Raw genomic sequence first — 23,487 nt, forward strand, 5'->3', positions numbered from 1 at the left:
CTCAGCTTGGTTTTATTCAACATGTTGTACCTGAAGAAGACATTGTTTCGGGAGATGATGAACGAGGGATTTGGGCTGATAGTGTGAAGAAGAAGAGAAAGAAGAAGATGAACAAGCACAAATTGAAGAAGCTGAGGAAGCGTCTGCGGAGGAAAACATAATTTTTTATTTTCTTCAATCTGGTGAGGATGCCAGGTTATTGTTTTTTGCTGGATTTCTTATTGATTCAAGAGAAAAATCTACCTTCATTTCTGTAACATCCCCTCTTTTGATTTCACTTTCCGGAAATATCAATTTTCATGACTTAATTTTATTTCATTTCTCAAATTGGAAGTGCTTAGAGGGTGTTTGGGATTGCTTTTCAAATGACTTTTTGGCTTTTGGCTAAGAAATCCTATCTTTTTGCGATTTTTAAGCATTTAAAGGGTAAATTAGATTAAAAAGTCAAAAAAACTAAGACAAAACACATTTTAAAACCAACTTTTAGCTTTTGCTCTTGAGTCTGTAGATTGTCTAAAGATGTTATATATATATATATATATATATATATATATATATATATATATATATATATATATATATATAGAGAGAGAGAGAGAGAGAGAGAGAGAGAGGATCAAATGAGAACACCTAAAAGGTTGAGAACGCGAGAACAATTCTGGACCAATCAATATATAAGGGCATACTAGTAAATGTATATTTTAATTAAATTAAAATAAAATAAAATTTAATCAAATTCCTTTAAATTTAGGATCAGTTACCAAAAAAGAAATAAATATTTAATTTTTTATTTTTCTTATTAATAGAATATAAAAAACATTTTTGCCAAAATTTATTTTAAAACTGAAAAAAAATTCTTAAAAAATCAATTTTTTTCTCCTTTTTCACGTTTTTTTTGTGTTTAAAAAAATGAATAGAAATCGAACACCAAATTAGTACATTTGTATTCATAAATGATTTTTTTTTTCAAAAAACCTGATACTACTCCAATCACAAATAAATACACATCAATTTACAAGTAATCTAATTCCTTTTTTTAATCAATTGAAAATAAAAAGAGTGTAAAAATTATCATTTCTCATAAAAAGAATACCTCTAATCATAAATAAATATACTCATTAACACATTCTTACACTGTTATTCACAAACGAATACACTGCTATTAACAAATGAGTACCCTGTTATTCACAAATGAATACACTGCTATTAACAAATGAGTACCCTGTTATTCAGAATTGAATAAATGAATGCCTCTAATCATAAATAAATAAATACATTCATTCATTGTTATTCACAAATGAATACACTTGTATTCACACATGAATGCACTGCTATTCATTCACTGTTATTCACACATGAATGCACTGCTATCCACAAATGAATAACTGCTATTCATAGATAAATACAACTTTTCATTCTTCCATTTCCTCTCACACTCCCTTCTTTTTCTCCTATCTTCGAGGTGCAACAAAAACACCCCCACCAGAGGTGTTTGCTGGTGGTTTCCGGCGAGCCAAGGGCAGCAGCCCCCTCCGTTTTCTCCCACAGTTTTACGACACACCAAGCAACCCAAACACCCCCTGTTGTCGTTTTCTTTCTGCCTTCCTCCCCCTCTCATCGACAGTAACTGGAACAAGAAAAAGAAGTGGTGAAGAGGAGAGGATTCACTGAAGCCATGGCCGATGAACCACATCTTGAAACTGGCGCTAGCGACTTCTTCCTCTGTGGGACCTTCCTTTCTGAACCCTCCAAAACTGAAAAAAGAGGGGAATTTCAATAGAAGCCACCTCCCGAATGAGAAGATGCCCAGAAGCCCAATTGATATCCCGGCGGCGATGATTCCAATCATACCCAGAAGATTCTTGGTGGCAATCTTTACTCCGAAATGAGCAGGTTTTATTGTAGACCAAAAGGAGGAGCGTTTCTCTGCGTGTTTAGGATCCTCGCTGACTCCTTCAAGACCGTTTGGGTTTTCTGTAAGAATGGAAAGCGTTCTCCGGACAACGGTGGCGTCGGTTGATGGTAGTTTAACAGCCCAAAGTCCGATCTGTTTTTGGTGTTCTATGGTTGATCCTTTTGGAGGAGGAGGACCAGGGATCTGAGAGAACACAAGGCAGATTCGAACGAATCAAAAGTTTAATATAGTCGGAATTATTTCGGAATTTGAATTCAGTAGGAAAGATCACACGAAATGATGAATGTATCATACGAAACAAGCCGGAAATATAGCCTTACCGTAGGTCGAGCTCTTTTGGGTCTTGATCGTCGAAGCTCCGCCAGCTTATCAGCATTAGCCACTCCCAAAACCGCAGACTCAAAAGTCCCAAAATTACCTGCTATCTTTTTATCCGATTCAAGGGACAGTTAGGCTTCAACCCGATTGGGAGCTGCCGGCGAAACCCACTGCCTGGAATTGAACATCAACCCTATTTCTGCCGGAATCGAATCAAACCCACAAGCCGAGATCACCAAACTACCTTTCTCCACCGCCTTCTCATGGTACACGGCTTCCATCCTCTCCATGAACTCCGGCTCACCTGAAATATCCAGGTAATCGCACCCCGCTTCAACACAGGCAGCGACGACGGGCTCACCGTAAAGGCGAAAAGGTCCAACGCAATCGAGGACGAGCTTAGCTTCCCTCCAAACACCCCCTGTTGTCGTTTCCTCCCCCTCCCCGTTCGTGAATCCTCTCCTTCTGATCAAAAGCAATTCAGAGATCCTATTTCCCTTTCCCCCTTTTTGGCTTCATCGATTCCAATCTGTCTCACCATTCTTTTCCCTTTTTTGGTGGATCGATGATGTAGGGTGGAGGCGTACCTAGGTTTACAGAGAGAGATGAAGAGAGAGATAGGAAATAGAAGGAAATAAGTGAGTGATTGAGGAATTATAGGAATTAAATAATGGTGGTAAAGGTCCAATTACTATAATACCCTTATCACCATTTGAAGTTACACTTTAATACCTGTAACTTTTAAAATTTTACATAAATGACCCATTTAATAATAAACTTAGATTTAGTTTTTTAAATGGTTCAGATCTGTTCTCGCGTTCTCAACCTTTTGGGTGTTCTCATTTGATCATACTCCTATATATATATATATATATATATATATATATATATATATATATATATTGTTTACCCACGTCAAACGACGGGTGCGAATAGTTTCTTTCAGAAATTAGTTTTTAAAAGTGATTAGTTTTTGCGCAACTATTAATTTAGAATATATTTAGTGGAGAAAATTACTCCAATTAAACCCTCCTTTTGTTTTCATCTTGAATCATATTTTTGTATTTCATGTCCGATTCCCCTGTCGATATTTTAGATACCGTGAGAAAGACTTTTACAAAAAGGACTTTTGAGGATTAAAAAGTAATCCCAAACACCCCCTTAATAATTCAGATTTGTATCAACCATGTGGTCTTTGATCCAAACTACAACCCTTAGCCTTAGGTTGTGAGTTCAAACATCAATATCAGTTAAAATGGTATCTTTGTGTTTTGAATTTTGGAGGTTTCAGGCGTAATTTGATATGAATTGAACTCACTGTCATCTATCATGTTTGATGAGCCCTCAATTCTATTTATAGCCAAACTATGCCTACTGATACTATCTTGCTGGATCTTGTTGTTCTATGTGTTTTTGTTTTGCATCTCTGGCGCCCTTTAAATGCAATCTATAAGTTAATTCCATTTTCTGGATGCTAGATTTCAGCTTTTAGGCAATGAGTTGTGGTTGGATTAACCAAAATTGCTTTTGTTGTTTGAGTATATGTGCTACGAATAATAGTTTGATAGACTGGCATAAGCTACATAGTTCCTAAAAGTTTCATGGGTGCGTTTGGTTCACAGATTGTTTTGGAAGGAAGTGGATTCTGTCAAAGTAATTGAATTATTGAAATTTGAAGAATTTGGATTATGTCACGTCACTTGTTTGGTTGGGTGGAAATAGAATGGAACATGGGATTCCTTAGTGACAAGAAGGAAAGCAGATGGATATGCAAGAGGCAATTGGTGTTTACTTGTAGAATTGTAGGGGTCATACGGTTATACGGGTCTTTTCAACCAAGAGAAAATGCAAGAATTTGAATAAAATGCAAGAAATTGAATTCCGTGTGTTTTAAGATGGAATATTGAAATCCATCGGTCATTGGATTTTGTAAAGTTCCAACAGACTTCGATTGCATACTCATTTGCAATTGTACGCCATTTGAAAGTTGAAACCCTAGAAACCTAGTGACCTACCTCTGTATGGAATTATATATTAAGCTAGTGTAAATGTAAATTTTAAAAGGGAGAATTTCGTATATATCGTTATTAAACGTCTAAATATCGTCGTATTTGTCTGACCTATTTTTTGAATATCATATTTACCCTTTTAAACTTATAATCTTTATTTTTAATATTTTTAAACATTTTTTAATCATTTTTATATACTGAAATTATAATAATCAGAAAAGACAAATTAAATGACCATATTGCCCTCTCTTTAAGAATCATCTTCAACACACGTCGTTTTAGAATTGAGCCTTCTCCAAAAACATTAGCCTCTCTGCCATCTCAGCCCCTGGTCGTCGTCTTCATCCTCTTAGACTTTGGTACATGAAACAACTATATATAAACACTTGATATAAAACCTAACACATGTTTATGCTAATTTCCACATTGGATACTTAATGATTAATCTGAGCCAACATCAACCTGGCATCTTTACTGTTGGACCTTTCTTACAGAAGCAAGCAATCTTAAGAAGAAGAAGCATCTGTTCCTCATAACCATTCCCCAAAAGCTTCGGATCAACTGCTTGTTTTGGATCCTCCGAAGTCATCACATTTCTCATACATTCCACCAAACTCATCTCAGATGTCCACCGAAAAAATTCATCCGCAGGAAGCTTCCCCATCACCAGAATTGCCAATCATATCCCAAAACTGTAGATATCACGTTTATCGGTAAACTTCATAGTATGATGATACTACGGTGCTATGTATCCTAAAGTTCCGACGACATTTGAACTCGTCATGTGAATATCGGCATCTGGGATTGATTTCGCAAACCCAAAATCAGCTATCCGGGCTTCCATGTTGTCATCAAGAAGTGGAAGTAGGTACCGGTGTCTGATTTGGCCAATTCACACTTGTATACTTCTCCACACCCACCTTTTCTGATGATTTGTAGGGATGCAACTCTGTCGTCTTTCTCAAGAAAAGTGAGTTTTTCGGCTTTAATAAGTTGACTGAAAATGGCGAAGGTGTGCCTTTGATCTTATTCAAAATCATTTAATTTAAAGAGTATTGTTACCATGGTTCCGCATATAATCCGATTGCAACAAATAATTGGCGAGAAGTCAGAAAAAAGAAATGATCGTGCTAAGGGTTAAAGATGATCATGGGTTAAAGATGATCGTGCTAAGAAATACCCCAGGGAGATGATCATGGGTTAAAGATGATCGTGCTAAGAAATACCCAGGGATTACTGTGATTTAGAAGGCAAGGGTATTATGGTTCATTTGTTTATTATTATTATTATTATTATTATTATTATTATTTTTAATGTTTTTAAAATATTAAAAAGGATTATCAAATAATAAAAACTGTTTAAAAAATAGATTTGGGTAAATCTCATATTTTAAAACATTAAGAATAACAAATATGATATTTAGAGTTTAGATCGGACAAATACGATATTTAAACGTTTAATAAGGGTATATACGAAATTCCCCTATTTTAAAAAACACAATTTTTTCCAAAATAGCACACATGCAAGAAACACGCAGTTTGAAACTTTGCGGTTTTTAGATTCCTGGGCTCCAAATGATAAAAGTGTAAAGAGACAAATCTTGAGCTCAACATCAAGTTTTTATTTTTTTGACTCCAATGTAAGCAAGGAAGTTGATTCAGCTATATACCTGGACTACCACTTTATTCCATTTTCTAACATGTATTTAAACCCAACCAAGGTTACCCTCAAAACCAAACTACCAATAGCCTCCTCACCTTTCTTCCATCAAAATGGACCAATAGATGCTTGTCCACTTACACCAACAAATTACCATCATCTAACTGTGACAAACGGCCCTTAACACCCACCAACCCCTTAACAACCACCAATCCATTAACAGGAACTACTTCATCAATGAACCCAATGCAGCAGCAACAGCCACATCTAGTGGCTCAACAGCTACTGGATCTCTCAAGCAAACCATTGCAGCAGTTAATGGGTCTCAGAAACAAGCCCATGATGAACTCAATGGCAAATCCTATGATGAACCCAATGGTGAATCCAATTGCGAACACAATGCATACCACCCGGTTGCACAACCAGATGGCGACATCTGTACACAATCCACTGGTGCATCAACAAAACAGAAGTAAAAGGAACTCCATTTTTAGTGCTTCGGATGACAATGTGATCATGAAGCAAGTGCTTGATACTCATCTCCCTGATGGCACTGATGTTGATGTCAAACCACTTCTCGACATCGTGGAAGATATACTCCGATATGCCACCATTAATTCGGTATTAACATTTTTGTTGATCAATATGTCCACTTTTTATCTATTAATAAGACTTTTATTACTAACATGTGTTAGGTATGCAGTAATCGAAGAAGAATAGAACTGAACATTCCTCACGGAAACTCATTCCTTATTAGGTTTTTCTTTTTCATTCATTGATGGAATGGAATGATATATTATAATTATAAATTCTTTTATTTATATAATCTTTCAATAAAACTAATGTTTTCCAAAAATTTCAAAACTTCAATTAGATTTTTCTTATTCTCCAAGAATAAGTAGATGTTTTTTTTCTCTTAAATTTCATGTTATTTATTTATTTGTCAAAAAATTTAGATGATAAATTTTTCTTTAATATATATATATATATATATATATATATATATATATATATATATATATATATATATATTCGGTAAGAATTTTTTTTTTTGGTAGGAAGGTATATATATATATATATATATATATATATATATATATATATATATATATATATATATATATATATATCCGGTAAGAATTTTTTTTTTGGTAGGAAGGTAATAAGTTTTTTTTCTACATATTTTTTTGACGAACAAAATAAATGAATCACTAGATGAGTCAAAAATAACATGATTCACAAAAAAAATCTCAAAAAAACATCTCGATGATTCATTTATACAATGATTTTGTTGTAATTCACTAAAATTGTCATAAAAGTGAATTTTTTCTTAATTTACTTAAAAATAAATCATGATGATGTTTTTTTGGGAATTTTTTGTTATGAATCATCTTACAAATGAATCATCTAATGATTCATTTTGTTTGTTCGTTAAAAAATATATAGAAAAAAAACTTTTTACCTTCTTACCAAAATTTTCCTTCTTATTATATATATATATATATATATATATATATATATATATATATATATATATATATATATATATATATATATATATATTAAACGATATGAAATACATTTAAATGTAATTTATTTAACGATATATCTTTAATTTGGTTACAGTTTTTTTTGTGAAGCAACCCTTTTTCTATATTTATCGGTTTAATTTTACTTAGTTTTCTAACTATACATAACAAAAACATTATTTGAACGTTTCATTATAATCCTTCAAACCAACCAAACATTATCCATTTAATTATGTTATTCATTCCATTCCATTATAAAAAAACACACCCCGTTCTTGAATTTGGTGTAGGCTGAGCATACAGATGTGGGAAAGGTCGAGGGCAAACTGGGCAGCAAACCCCACGAAATGAACACTGTTGTGATGCCTAACTCATTGTCACATGTAATCGAAAAACTTGCTTCCGAGGTATATTACTATTCCCATCCTAACAAACCAAAATGTGATAAAAACAAATAAATAAATAAATAAATAAGAAACTAATTTTTGTAAATATTTCAGATGTCCTTGAGGTGCTTAAGTGTCGGGGATGGACACACAACCGCTCTCGCCCTATTTCACATGGTAGGAAACTTCCACTGGGATGCAAAACTGGTGTTGACACTTGCGGCTTTTGCTCTCAACCATGGGGATTTCTGCCTTCTAGCTCAAATCTATTCATCAAACCAACTTGGAAGTTCCATGGCTATTCTAAGACAAGTTCCAATGATCATAGAGAATTCAGCCTCTTTGAAACCTCGATTTGACATCCTAAATAAACTCATTCGCTCTGTCCTTGAATTAACTCGATGCATCATGCAGTTTAAAGAGCTTCCATCTATGTATGTTACTCCTGATGTGCCAACCATGGCTAAAGCTTTGAATACTCTACCCACTGCTGTTTACTGGAGTTTTAGAGGGATTGTTTCTTGTGCTGCACAGATTACAAGCATCACTAGCAAGGGACACGAGTAAATACTAAATAATACTTTGATACACTGTCTAAAATCTTATATGAAATGAGAATGTGTATTGACTAACGAGGTTGTTGACTTCAGGTATGGGAAATCATCCTTGGAGTTGCAGTCATGGGAACTCTCCACCTTAATCTTTAAGATTAATAACTTACACGAGTTTCTCAAGAAACAACTCGTAGATTGTCACCGTGTTGTAGGTATATTGTTGATGCTTTATACAAATAATCGCAACATGGTTCATTGGTTATTAATATATATATAGAGGAAGGTGTTGTTTCTTTTTGACTTAATATAAACAGATTAGCTTAATGGGTTATGTTAGTGGAGGGCGTGCTTATCCATTAAGACCTCATTGTTTAAGCTGTTACCCTTTAACCAAACTCTCTTTTTTTAATTTCTTTTTAAAACATATTTATCCATTTACCACTTTACACATATAACACATAAAGAGGAAAAAAAGAAACATCCCCTAAGGCAACTATATTCCTGTACGAATAATGTAGGAGAGAGAAGGGAGATGGATTTCAGGAACTCATTCAATAAGCTATTTGACACAGTCCATATCGACAACATGAAAATCCTCAAGATCTTAATTAGTCCAAGAGATGACAATCTGCCACTTTTCGATGGCGCGACTAAGAAAAGGGTTAGAACAGTGATTTATATTTACATATATTGACTTATATTTAAATGCAACTTCTAATTTACATAATTACAGGTCAGCCTAGAAGTTCTTAGGAAAAGAAATGTGTTGTTGCTGATATCAGGGCTAGACATGTCTAGCGATGAGCTGTCCATTCTTGAGCAAATTTACAGTGAGTCACGAATTCAAGGAACAAGACTGGATGCTTTGTATGAGGTTGTATGGATGCCTATTGTGGACCCCTCGATAGAGTACACTGAAGCAATGAACAAACAGTTTGAAGAGATGAAGAACAGGATGCCATGGTTCTCAGTGTACCATCCTTCCATCATTGATAGGGCAGTCAAAAGGTCAATTGGTGACAGGTGGCACTTTAGGAGCAAGCCTATACTCGTAGTGTTGGACCCACAGGGAAGGGAGTTGAGCCCCAATGCAATTCATATGATGTGGATTTGGGGAAGCAATGCATTCCCTTTCACAAGTGCTAGAGAGGAAGCCTTGTGGAGGGAAGAAACTTGGAGGCTTGAGTTGCTAGTTGGCATGGACCCCACCATTCTTAACTGGGTGAGTCTGTATTGCTTTATTGCTAGTGTTTGCTTCTACTGTTTGTGTATCTTTACTCTTTACCTACTTACCCTTGCTCCTCTTTACTTTCTGCTTTATTACTTGTATATGCTTCTTTTTATCCGCCAATATGGGCTCCTACCCTTGGGTAGATGCTGCCTACATTTTACCTCCTCCTTACCCTATTCTTCTGGGACATGGGTATTCTTGTATTCTTATAATACATACTAAATATTGACTTGTATTCTGTGTTTTAGATAAGAGAAGACAAATACATCTTTTTGTATGGAGGGGACGATATGGAGTGGATTCGCAAATTCACAAACAATGCAAGAGCCATGGTAGTTGCTACACGCATCCCATTAGAAATGGCGTATGTTGGAAAAAGCAAGAAAAGGGAAAATGTTCGTAGCGCGATTACCACCATCAAGCAGGAAATACTTAGTTACTCCTGGCAAGATACCACTCTGATTTGGTTCTTCTGGACACGAATTGAGAGCATGTTGTTCTCCAAGCTTCAGCTTAAGAGTGATGATGATCAAGACCCTATAATGTTACAAATCAAGAAACTACTAAGCTATGATAAGGATGGATCATGGGCTTTGCTGTGTAGAGGATCACAGATTCTAACTAATGGACATGGATCCACCATGTTGGAGACCCTTACTTACTTTGATCTATGGAAGGAACATGTCCCTACAAGGGGTTTTGATTTGTCATTTACAGGCTATCATGACAAGCTTCATGTTGCAGCGGGTTACTGCTGTCGATTCGAGTTTCCTATTACAGCAGGTAGAATCCCTGAAGGCATGCGTTGCCCTGAGTGTCATCGATTGATGGAGAAATACACTGCTTTCCTTTGTTGCCACGATCAAACTGGCCTTCTTGAACCCTATTGAACAACTGCTATTCATAGCAACTAAACTGGCACACTCTACTCTGATGCCAGTAACTATTACTAAGTGATTAATAAACAGCGGTATGTGAATGTTGTTGTACTATGATAAGATTGTAATGTGTGAAGTCAGAAGTGTGTGGTCGTTATTACTTGAGTGTATCCTGGTGGATCTAAACTGCATTATGGGTTAGAACCACTATGTAATAAAAATGTTTATGAATCTTATTATAAGGTCGTTGTTATATGTATTTGATATTGACACTAAACTATTATGCTGCAAAATGCAAACCAGTTCCCCTAAATTGTATTGGATAAATTTGATAATCAGGTAAGTCGCTAGGATATGATGGAAGAAAAGATAGAGATGAAAATAGATAACTAGAAATACCAATTTTAAATGAATCTACTAAACTGTGTAATTTTAATCTCATGCTTGTGTAAAATGTAAAAATGTTGCATTATTTATTTACAAACAGGATCAACTAAACAATTGACATTCGTCCGTTAACAATCCACAAAAATAAGTAGCAATTGTAACAAATCTTACGGAACGATTGGATATCTTTAACACGACTACAATGCAGGTTGAAATCATCGTCAAAGATGGGTATTTTTACTCTGGAAACAAATAAAGAGCACATATACAACTCAAGTTAATACTTGATTTATTCAAACCTTGTATAATTTATGAATCCGTTCAAGGATTTGGAAATCCAAATTTCGACGAATAGGAATACAGAGGAGAAGATACCTAATGAGCCAATTCTCGATCGACTGTTTTTTGTTGCTTTTCTCGAGGGAATGGAGTTTGGAATTGGAACATTAAATATTTTAAGAAATAATTAGAAATTTGAGAAATCTTTAAAATAAGTTAAATAACCACAATTTTAGATGACATTCAAAATTGAAATTGACTTGAAAAAAAAAAAAAAACTACGTTAAATGATGTCAATGGGCCGAGAAATGGGCAAACCTATCTGGGAATTGGACCTAGAAATAGGAATTGGGTTGTCAACAACAAAAATATATTTGATAATTTGCCTTCAAAGACAATAGAAAATGAGACAATAAGTTTCAAGAACAATATTTGTTTATGTTTTCATATATATGAAAATGTTGTTTTTTCGAATAAATCTAATATATTTTTAGATGTCTTCTACAAAAATATTAGATCTATTTAAAAAAATGATTTTTTAGACATATCTTTAGATAACATCTATAAAAATATAAGATCTATCTAATAAAATGTCATTTCTCAGATCTAACATTTTTACATATGACATCTACAAAAATGTCAAAGCTATCTGCAAAAACAGTTTTATAAGTGCTATTGAGTTTTAACAATTTATTTTTTAACGTATCATGAAAACAAATCATTTAGTGGGCAGATCAATTCCAAAACATTTGCGGGTAAAGTTAGAAGAGTTACAAACCGTTTAAGAGTACAATGAGTGACGTTATTTGAGTTCACAACATTCAAATATCGGGCAGGAGTATCTAGGTTCATTTGAGTTGGGGGGGGGGGATTAATTTGTCATGTGGTTATGTTAAATGGAGTTCGATCGGATGCTCAATTAATTGCACATAAGCGTTCGTTATTTCTTATTTGGTGAGCAAAACATGTGGTTTAGAAATGAGGAATCTTGTTTAACTACGAGATTCAAATTCGGTTGCCATCCTGTGATGTAAATAAGGAAATAAAAAGAGTTGATTCCATGTTTCGGCAAGGTGTGTTGCTGAACAACAAATATATCGTCGGCGGTTGATTATTTAGATTGGATGATCCATAACATGATTTTTCCACATTGATAACGAGGACATTCTAAGAGTGTGTTTACTTTACATTCTTTGTGGAAAGGTTTTTTAGGAAAGAAAAAGACATACAATGTTACTTTACATTCTTTCACCTCTCGATCTATCTCATATTCTCATCTTTATTTTTCTTTTCTTCATGCTTGAGACAATAATGAACCTTACCCCATTATTTGTTGGGTAGATTTTTTCACCCACCACAATCTCATTGAGAAGCACCTAGGGTCGTCCCAATAGGGTAGGGTGGCCAAACTGGGCGATCGCCCAAGATCTCACGACGATTGGGGCCTAATATTAATTCTATTGTAAATTTAATATATAGTGTTCGTTTCGAAATTAATATCCAAGTTATTATAGATTAATTGGTAAAATGCTTTTGCTTTCATCTAAAGAAAAGGACAATGTTCGATTCAAGGCGTACACGTTCTATTTTGTAGATAACAAGTTAAAAGTATAGTGGAGTAAAATCGAACAATTTTTTTAGACAACAATCTAAAAATATAATTGATTAAAAAAAACGATCTTTCTAGAGTTTTTTAAAACCCAAAAATATAATACATTAAAGAATAGACTTTTTCTAGAGTATTTTTAAGTTTAATAATGTTGATTTAAAAAGAAAATATAAATTGGTGTTCATAAGTAATTGTTGTCTAACCTTTCTTGTAAGTTTCGGGTATGTTCACTTTATGTAATTTAATAATTTGGATGATTGGATCTCTGGTGGTCACGGCGTGGCGATGGAGTACCACGACGTGGCCAAGGCCAGAGCTTCCGTGGACTCTAAGTTAGTGCCACGGCATGGCATATATTCGCAACGACGTTGCCGTTGTTTAATAACAAACCCTAATCCGGGGTTTGAGCCCCTATTTAAGAGAATGTGATGGCTAGGGTTGCCCACCCTCAGCCTCATTCACTCTCCCTCAACCTCCAAGAGGAAACCCTAGCCTCCATTGCTAATCTTTGAGCTTTTGTGTGTTTTGGTGGCATTTTGAAGAAGAAGAAGGCATCTTTGAGCTTGGTTTCAGCAAGCAAATCTTCACATCTACCTTGAACATGTTTCTGGACTTTTAGAGCCGGTATTTGGAGCAACATTAAGTTCAAGGATCTTGCAGACATTGATGTGAGTTTTCCTCACTGTACTCGTAGGTCGAAGGCACCAAGGCCGACCCACTATGTTGTATGATGTATCCTGGTATATAGGATGTTGTTATGCTGTAGTAATATGTAAATTTGCTTGTTTGTCTGTTGCTAGTTATATGATTATCTGTTTGTTGGCTATATGTTTATCTGTTGCATATGTCAACATAGTGTGGTTGGATTGAGACAATACTGCTTTGTGCGGGAGCCAACAAACTCGGGAGCAATCCAGACATAAGTTGAGGAACGGGAGGGCATTCTAGACTTATGTTGTGGGCTCGGGAGCAATCCAGACATAAGATGAGGGTCGGGAGGGCAATCCAGACTTATGTTGTGGACTTAGGGGGTAATCCAGTCCGATGACTATGGACCTGAGGGTAATCCAGCCTGATGGCTGTGGACCCAATATGCATACCGTTATATGTTTGTGTGGTGGTACTTTGGGGGAACTCACTAAGCGTTGGCTTACAGTTTGGTTTTATGGTTTCAGGTACATCAGAGGACAGGGGCAAGTCGAAGGTGTGATTGTGCATATCATCCTGGATTTTTTATATGACTTATGATTTTGGGATACTCTGATTCATGTTTATGGTTTTGAGAAACTATGTTTTATGTCACTTATGAATTTTGGAATGGTCTTAAAAATGAAATTTTTTTTCATGGTTTTGGGATGTTACATGTTGGTATCATAGCCCTGGTTTGAGAGAATTGGATGAACACTTGTGTGAGTCCAGGCTCAAACTAAGGATCTGCAAAAATGTTTTCCAAAATTAACTTGGAAAGAAATGACAAAAAGGATGTGATGTGTACAATCAGTCGGAGCCAAGGAAAGTGATTCCCCAAGATACCGACACTTGTTTTGTATATTGAGGATATGATAGAAACGCATGCTAGTATGTAGGCTAAGGATCTTCAGGGATTGCATGATAGAATTTCCTGATAGCCTAGGAGAATTTCTTGTTATACTAAATGGAACTTACATTATTACCGTAGTTTCTTAGTGTATGCATCATAGTTGTACATAACTAATATTTTATAGCTTGATAATGTTTGCTTTAGCCTTATGTCCTATTCCTTGTCTGGTTGTGGGCTTAGGGTAGAATTCGGTATTCGACTATCTATCGAATCCAGTGTTATGTATGATTAGCATACACGAGCGGCTGCATGGTTAGTGGAAGTTTCATGAGGGAGTATTGGTTATAGTAGGTCAGCTTGAGAAATGATTAGCCACTCTCGAGAGAGTGAGTATAGGATGTGTTGTAACACCCGCGGATTCGGGTTAGTCAATTAAGATATAGTAAGTGTTAAAAATTACTTTTTGAATGAAGATTATTTAGGATAAATAATCTTAACAAAAGTTATAGTATATGTCACAATGATTCCGTACATATAAAGAACGTTGAAATCCGACTTATAATGAAAAAGTTATGACCCGTTGAAGTTTCACGATTTAAACCGGCATGACTCTGCGTAACATAAGAAGTAAATTTTTGATAAAATGATTTTTATCCTTAGTGATCTAAACGAAAGTCATAGTAGTCGTTAAACCGAGAGCGTGCATATAAAGAACGTCTAAATCTGACTTCATTAGAGGAAGTTATGATTTTTCTAAGATTCAACGTAGCAGTATACAGCTCAGATGTCGAACTTTAGATCAGTCAATTTTTAGCTGAAACAATCTAAACGAGAATTTAACAAGAGTTCAACGATATAAAGACAGTCGAAAACGAACGACGGATGACAAAGTTATGAATTTTTAACGGACTTTAACTGTCCAAGCTTGTTGAAATATAACTTTAAAAAATAAAGTCAAAATTAGCCGACGGAGTCTAAATGAAAGTTGTAGATATCATCAATAGCTATGTGTGGATATAAAAAACATGAAAAACAGAGCTCGTATGCGAAAGTTGTGGATTTTACAAGATAGTTAATTTTTGGATTAACAAGAGTGTGACACGTGTCGCGATCTGGCACACCTCTTTCTCCCAACGGCTTGCCACCAGATGATGACACGTGGCCCCAGTACACCCAACATAAGTTGAGTACGCCCATCATACCCAGTACGCCCAACATAATTTGAGTACGCCCAACGTACTGGGCCTCCTGGCAACCTATAAATAGAACCCGAATTTCACTCTTTTCTTCACACCTTTTCATTCTAATCTCTCCCAAACCCTCCCAATGTCCCTAGTCCTTGTTCAGTACTTCCTAAGGGTTAGTAGAGAAGCTCCAGAGCATCATAAAGCCCCAAGAAATAGAGCTCTCGGTTTAGAAGTTCTGCCCACGCAAATCTGGTTTTTCGCTAAACCACCTGTAAGTCGAGTTATGCTTATCGTGCTTTAAATATAACTTATGTTTAAGTTCATTATCGTTATTATGAACCTATAAACAAGATTTATCAGTGATTCCAAGTCGTTATACTGATTGATCTACTTACGGGGATGATGCTAAGACTAGATTTAGTGAGGTGTTTAAAGTGAGCTTTCCAAACAGTATACTCTGTATACCAAACAGACCCTACCTCCAATATGATCTTACATAGTTTTCCCTTATCAACTATAGATAAGTAGAATTTGAATTAATAATGAATCTGGACTAACAATTAGTCACAAGAAATATTAGACTAAGACTTAGTGATAATGATACTAAGTTACGTCAAAGGAAAAGACAGTTGCTAGAAGCGAAGCGCTGTCCGAGTTTCGAGTCATCATTTTAACAAGTGAGTGCATATTTACTTTCATCTTACACATAGATATGAAGTAGTTCAGATAATTACATGCTATATGTGCATATTATCTGTGTTTATGATATCTATGCTATATGAACGATTTATATATGTTTTACTTGACTTAAATTGTATATGTATTTTTATACCTATACATATATTGGGTAAACATGGGTAGATGAAAGATGATATAGACGATGAGAGATGAAAGATGATATAGACGATGAGAGATGAAATATGATATAGATGAAATAGATGATGAGAGATAAAAGATGAAATAGATGATGAGAGGCCTTGACTTTAAAGATGACGTCATCTAGCAGAGTATAGATAACAACCACATATTATTCTAGACAGTCCAATGGAACGCTAGCAGGCTCACAACCTGTAGGTGTTTGTGAACCATGTGTTCATCAGATGTAATCTAAAACCCCATTGACATGTATTGTAGGTGGACTCCCTAGAATAATACTGTCAATAAAGAAGATGATACCTAGGATAAATCCTTATGAACTTAGTGCCATATAGATGAACACTAGCAGCTATGGACTTAGTGCCCTATAGATGAACACTGGCAACTATGGACTTAGTGCCTAATAGATAAACACTGACAGCTATGAACTTAGTTCCCTATAAATGAACACTAGCAACTATGGACTTAGTGCCTATTAGATAAACTTTGGCAGCGATGGACTTCGTTCCTATTCCTTAGGAAAAATCCTTAGGAATAAATATAGAAGAAAAACCAACTGACAAGTATGATAGAGGAATCCCTGAACTGGTACTGCCAGCATAGATGATCCTTATGGCAGACCCTTAAGAATAAAGAAGATAATGGAGATGGGAAATTAGGTTAATTGTTTGATGATTAAACATATTGATTATAATATTGTGGGTTGAAAACCCTATGTGCTCACCAGGTTCCCAAGCCTGACCTACTCAGTTTCTTGTATCACAGGTAGTGGAACGAGAGCACAGATGTGATGATCAGATGAGAGATTTATGGATTATAGGCCAGTACAATGATAGGTGTTTGTAAGGCCTATGTTATTTCCGTTTATGCTTATGTACTGTATTGACGATGACATCCCAGTGTTTTAATATAAATAAAATACATTTCTTCGGAAATTCTTTGATCATGTTTCTGGGAACAAATTATGCAATATTATTCTTCAAAAATGATACTTTGATTTTAAATAAGCATAAACAAATCGGTCTATTCTGGCCGTGAAATTGGGGATGTCACATATGTGTATCCTAGTAATTGTGTTTTGTAACCAGGTGGTCCGCGACGATCCTATGAGGCAAATACGGGTAGGTGTGGAAGGTAGTATGAGCCCATACTACGGAAAGCATCGGACTCGTCTGTGTATCAGGGAAGTCGTGAACCCCAAAGATGTAGTGATTCCTTGATGATGTTATAATATGAGTTATAGATTTACTGATGTATTCTAGTTTGTTTTTCAATTTGGCGATCACTAGAGGTTATGGATCAAGAACTGGCGGTTCGGAGAGGCTAATTAACGGACGATGATATTCGTGAGATGATCACCACCCAGGTGGTCGTAGCTGTCCGGGAGGCGATCCCAAATTTCTTTGGGTCTATTAAGACCGCCATGATCGAGATGTTTGACGAGCGCTATGTTGTCGTCTTTAAGGATGCTGCTGCCGCAACCAATACAACTATTTCTGCTGTGGGACTCTAGGGGAGGGGTCATTTCAGCAACACGAAGCCCCTGGAGTTTGATGGGTTCAAGGACTTGATCGTTGTTATGCGGTGGTTATCAGATATGGAGGGTTGTTTCTTCACTTGCTCAAATCTGGATGACCAAAAGGTCAGGTGCATCCTGAACCTTCTTCGCTTGGGGGCGAAGGATTGGTGGAGGCTGGTGACTGACGCTTATTCTCATACGGAGAAAGTCGCAGTGACATGGGAGCATTTTTCAGAGATGTTTTGTACTGAGTATGTGTCATTGGTAGAGAGGGAGAGGTTAGCCCAGGTGTATCTATCTCTAAGGCAGACAACAGAGTCGGTGACGAAGATCACCAAGAGGTTTACTGATAGAACCCTTTTCTGCTCCGAGTATGCTGCATCAGAGCAGGTTCAGATGTCTCGTTACTTGAGCATGCTTAAGACGGGGATCAGGGAGTTTGTTTCTACCCATCGGTATAGTTCTCTATCTAAGCTGCAGTCTTTCGCTCGGAGGAGAGAGATTGTGATTGAGACCCAAACGAGAGAGAAGAGGCAGAACCTACCTCAGTCACAACAGCAACATATCGGTTCAAGCCCGCTGATTCGAGATCTAGAGGTCAGATGGGTCGCACTTGTGGTAAGTGTAGTAAGGCGCATGAGGGCGCATGTCGATCAACTACTGGTCGCCAAAAATATGGTGGGGAGGGCCATATTGCGAGAGATTGTTGTTAGCATGCCCCACTGTCGAGCACCATAATATGCTACCATTGTGATCAGGTTGGCCATGTGAAGGCCAATTGTCCCTTGTTCACCAGAACAGTTCAGACACCAGCCCTGACTACTTTGAGGATTACAAATGAACGCCATGGGAGAGCTGAGGCCCCAAAGACCAAGGGTCGTGCGTTTTAGCTCACAGTAGAGGAGGCCAGGGCGGCGCCTGATGTTGTTACCAATATGTATCTATTATTATTCTATCAGCTATTCCATGTTTACTTATGCTTGTATTTATGATAGGTACATTCTTAGTGAGTTCTTTGTCTGCTCTTGTGCTTTTTGACTTGGGTACGAGTCGGTCTTTTGTATCCCAGTCCTTCAGCATGGATTTTGTTATGTCGGTTGGGGAGCTGGAGTGTTTTTTGCGAGTCTCCATCGCCAACGGACACGAGGTTGCAGCTTTGAGTGTTTTTTGGGACTGTACTTTCGAGATATTCGGGGTGTTACCTTATTTACTTGATTCCCATCCCTATGGGGGATGTGTGTGTGATGGTAGGGATGGACTGGCTGAGTAAATTTGGTGTCATGACTGATTGCGAGAGATAGATGGTGATAGTTCGAACCCCAATTGGGGGAGAACTGGCTATTTATGGTGGGGGAAATAGGGTTGGTTCAACTTTTTGTTCTACTGTCAGGGCTCGGTATTATCTACATCATGGGTGTTTGGGTTACCTCGCATATGGAGTTGAGACCCGGGATGAGATGAGAGTTTCGGTTTCAGATGTGCCAGTAGCTAGAGAGTTTCCAGATGTATTCCCGGAGGATTTAACTGGTGTGCTGTGACATCCCCATTTTCACGGCCAGAAAAGACCGATTTTGTTTATGCTTTATAAAAATCAGAATACCTCTTTTAATAAAAATGTTGCGGAATTTGTTCCCAGAAAAACATGATAAGTACGTTATCAAAGCATTTCCGAAGAAATGTATTTTCATTCATTTTAAAACATTTGGGATGTCATCGTCAATACAGAAACATAAGCATAAACAGAACTTACATTCATTATCACTAGTGGTCTACATCTCTTTAATCTCTTAGTGTAGTGCAACTTTATATCGACACCTGTGATACAAATAAACTGAGTGGGTCAGGTTGGGAAACCTGGTGAGTACATATGGTTTTCAACCCACAATAATATAATTATTATGTTTAATCATCAAACAATCAACCCGATTACCCATCCCCATTATCTTCTTTATTCTTAAGGATTACCCTAAGAATCAGTTATCCTTCATTCATTCATTCCTAAGGTTTATCCTAGGGAATACGCACGAAGTCCATTACTGCTAATGTCATCTATTAGGCACAGCTGCCAATATTATCCTTTAGGCGCAGCTGCCAGGATTGTGTTGTTCTCAACTAGGCGCAGCTACCAATATCATCTATTAGGCACATCTGCTAGGATTATGATGTTCTCTATTAGGCGCAACTGCCGATATTATCCTATAGGCGCATCTGCTAGGATGTTTAGTGTACATCGCCTTTCAAAATCATCTACAGGTTGTGGTGCAGCTAACCATATTCATTTATATCATCTTTAATACCTCATCATTTATCTACCCATGTTCTACCCAACATTTTTGTAGATATAAAATACATCTATAACTTTAGATTTGGAGAAAAAAAGCTCAGATCTGAAAACAAAATACATCTACTGTCCAGATCTGAAGAAAAAGGTTCAGATCTGTAAACAAAGTACATCTACAGCCTAGATCTGAAGAAAAAGGTTCAGATCTGTAAACAAAGTACATCTACAGCCTAGATCTGAAGAAAAAGGTTCAAACCTATAAAAAAAAGTACATCTACAGCCTAGATCTGAAGAAAAAGTTCAGATCTGTAAACAAAGTACATCTACATCCTAGATCTGAAGAAAAAGGTTCAGATCTGTAAAGAAAGAAGTTAGATCTTTCATCCAACATAGATCTCAAAGTATAAAATACATATACAACTTAGATCTTAAAAACAAAGAAGTTTAAATCTTTCATCTAGCACGGATCTCAAGTAGATATGCACACATAACACGTAATTTATATAAAATACTTCATATCTATGTGTAAGATGAAAGTAACTATGCACTCACCTGATAAGGAGTGATTCGGACAGCACTTCGCTTCTTAAAATAACCTTCTTTGACAAATCCGGGAGGTTGGCTTGAAAACCGGGCTCTGCGCGGGCAGAGTTTCAAACCGAAAAACTCTTTTTCTCAGAGACTCTGGGCTCTTCGAGGCTTTCTTATAGTGCTAGGAGGTTTTCCTAGGCTTTTTGGGGGGTTTGGGGGGTTAGGGAGAGAGTTTAGAGAGAGAAAGTGAAGGTTGATGGTGTGAGAGATGAGCTTCCCCCGGCACTCTATTTATAGGTTGTGAAACAGCTCTACTCGACGAGTTGGTACTTCTACTCGTCGAGTCCAGGCCAGGTGTCACCATTCTGGTGGCAGAACGTGGGTGGCCTACATTGTGCCACGTCACCCCTTTTGCAGCAGCACCCTGCTGACTTCTAAACCCCGTAACTTTCGCATACGAGGTCTGTTTTCGACGTTCTTTATATCCACGCGTAGGTAAAAACAAGATCTACAACTTTCCTTTTGCCTCCGTCGGCTAATTCTCGACCGATATTAAGTTTAACAGTAGGAGGAGATTAGACCGTTAAATGTCCTCGTAAAATTCGTAACTTCTACATACGGACTCCGTTTTCATCTATCTTTTTACCGTTGAGTTCCTATTAATGAGATATTCAACTCTCATTTAGGTTGCATAGGCCAAAAACCGCTCGAACTAAAATTCGAGTTTCGGGCCGTGCACTGCTATGTCAAACCTTACAAAATTCATAACTTCCTCATACGAAGTCAGATTTGGGCGTTCTTTTTTTGTATGTTCTCGGTTTAACGTATACTACAACTTTTGTTTAGATTACTAAGGCTAAAAACTCCTCTATCGTAAATTCACTATTTACGTCTCCCGGTGTCGTGTCGGTTTTGCCGTAAAACTTTGACGAGCCATAACTTCTTCGTTATAACTCAGATTTCGGCGTTCTTTATATGTACGGAACCCTTGTAACATATAATAATACTTGGTTAAGATTATTCCTTCTAAATAATCTTCCATAAAAAATTCATTTTTGATGCTCATTGTCTCTAAATTGACTAGCCTGGATCTACGGGCGTTATATGTGCCTCCCGTGAGGCAAGTGGAGTTCAGGATCGATCTGATCCCCGGTGCGGCGCTAATTGCTAAGGTGTCGTATCGCCTCGCACCACCCGAGATGCAAGAGTTGTCCTCTTAGCAATAGGAGTTGTTGGACAAGAAGTTCATCGGACCGAGAAATTCACCCTGGGGAGCACCGATCCTGTTTATGAAGAAGAAAGATGGGTCGCATCGTATGCACATAGATTATCGAGAGTTGAACAAGTTGATAGTGAAGAATCGTTACCCGCTCCCTAGGATTGATGACCTATTCGATCAGCTGCAGTGTGCATCTTGGTTCTCCAAGATTGATTTGAGGTCGGGGTACCACCATATGAGAGTCAGAGAAGAGGATGTGGAGAAGACAATGTTCTGGAGTCGTTATGGCCATTACAAGTCCGTGGTGATGTCGTTTGGGCTTACCAACACACCTGCAACGTTCATGGATTTGATGAGCCGGGTATGCAGGTCAATGCTTGGCTGGTCAGTCATTGTTTTTATTGATGATATTCTGGTCTACTACAAGACCAGGGAGCGGAATGAGGATCACCTTAGAGTGCTACTTGGAATACTGAAACAGGAGAGGCTTTATGCCAAGTTCTCCAAGTGTGAGTTCTGGTTACGAGAGGTCTAGTTTCTGGGATACTTCGTTAATCAGAACGAGATTCTGGTCGATCCGGCCAAGATTGAGGCAGTGATGCAGTGGGAGGTCCTAAAGTCTCCATCTGAGATTAGGAGCTTCATGGGATTGGCTGGTTATTATCAGAGATTTATTCAGGATTTCTCCAAGATTGCTATTCCTATGACTTGTCTGACGAAGAAGGGTGTGGATTTCCGTTGGGGGCCTGAGCAGTAGGCTACGTTTGAGACCTTGAGGAGGAAGTTGTGTGAGGCCCCAGAACTGACCCTTCCAGAGTGAGTTGAGGACTTCGTGATATTTTGTGATGCATCGATCATGGATTTGGGGGGCAATACTCATGCAGTAGGGTAGGGTTATAGCCAGACATGGATTTGGGGGGCAATACCCAGACAGTTGAAGCCTCATGAGGCTAGGTATCCGACTCATGACTTGGAGTTGGGGGTTGTGGTCTTCACCCTCAAGATTTGGCGACATTATCTCTATGGGGTCCGATGTACCATCTACACATATCAAAAGAGTTTGATATACCTCATGGATAAGCTGAATCTGAACATGAGATAGCGTAGGTGGCTTGATGTGGTCAAGGATTATGACTGAGAGATTCGGTATCACCCAGGGAAGGCCAATATGTTCGCTGACGCCTTGAGCCGCAAGATGGTTAGTGCTCCTACCCGAGAGCACTGTTTGAGGATGACCATCGACTATCCACCACTGGATTTGATCAGGGAGGCTCGAGCTAACGGATTAAAGAGGGAAAATTGGAATAAGGAGAGGATCCGAGGCGAGATTGATAAATTTGCTACCGATAGTTGCAGGCTTTTGACCCAGTGTAGTCATGCTTGGGCTCCATTTTCTGGAGGAGTTTGGCAGATAGTATTAGAGGAGGCACATAAGTTCAGGTTCTCGATTCACCCTGGAGCCACCAAGATGTATTGGGATCTGAGACTTAGTTATTGGTGGCCATGCATGAAGCGGGGGATCGCATGGTATGTAGAGAGATGTCTAACCTGTCGGATGGTCAAGACTGAGCACCAGAGGC

At 37.4% G+C, this 23,487-nt stretch overlaps 1 protein-coding gene and 1 pseudogene across 2 annotated transcripts; one reads left to right on the forward strand and one right to left on the reverse strand.

Annotated features, from left to right (window-relative positions):
- Window positions 1-1,392: 1,392 nt before the first annotated feature.
- On the reverse strand, window positions 1,393-4,906 carry LOC145158335 (putative mitochondrial saccharopine dehydrogenase-like oxidoreductase At5g39410; annotated as a pseudogene).
- A 905-nt stretch (window positions 4,907-5,811) lies between these two features.
- SEOR1 (sieve element occlusion amino-terminus protein) lies at window positions 5,812-10,738 on the forward strand. 2 transcript variants are annotated; one of them, XM_079079841.1, is made up of 7 exons: window positions 5,812-6,522; window positions 7,721-7,837; window positions 7,931-8,379; window positions 8,467-8,582; window positions 8,889-9,031; window positions 9,104-9,592; window positions 9,850-10,738. In XM_079079841.1, exons 1-7 carry the CDS (start codon window positions 6,139-6,141, stop codon window positions 10,489-10,491), a joined length of 2,340 nt encoding a protein of 779 aa, XP_078935967.1. In that variant the 5' UTR covers window positions 5,812-6,138; the 3' UTR covers window positions 10,492-10,738. The 2 variants fall into 2 exon arrangements, with proteins under 2 accessions (XP_078935967.1, XP_078935968.1); XM_079079842.1 differs by lacking the exon at window positions 5,812-6,522 and adding an exon at window positions 6,642-6,658.
- The last annotated feature ends 12,749 nt before the right edge of the window (window positions 10,739-23,487 follow it).

This window comes from Lactuca virosa, chromosome 2 (genome assembly GCF_052849685.1).
Source record: "Lactuca virosa cultivar CGN04683 chromosome 2, Lactuca_virosa_CGN04683_v6, whole genome shotgun sequence".
Lineage (NCBI taxonomy): Eukaryota > Viridiplantae > Streptophyta > Magnoliopsida > Asterales > Asteraceae > Lactuca > Lactuca virosa.

What these genes read in the sequence shown, in the direction of transcription:
- SEOR1 (XM_079079841.1), top strand. Translation starts at nt 6,139, where the DNA reads ATGAACCCAATGCAGCAGCAACAGCCACATCTAGTGGCTCAACAGCTA. An exon ending in ATCACTAGCAAGGGACACGA is followed by an intron (nt 8,380 to 8,466) that starts GTAAATACTAAA and finishes TGTTGACTTCAG; the next exon opens with GTATGGGAAATCATCCTTGG. An exon ending in AGATTGTCACCGTGTTGTAG is followed by an intron (nt 8,583 to 8,888) that starts GTATATTGTTGA and finishes CGAATAATGTAG; the next exon opens with GAGAGAGAAGGGAGATGGAT.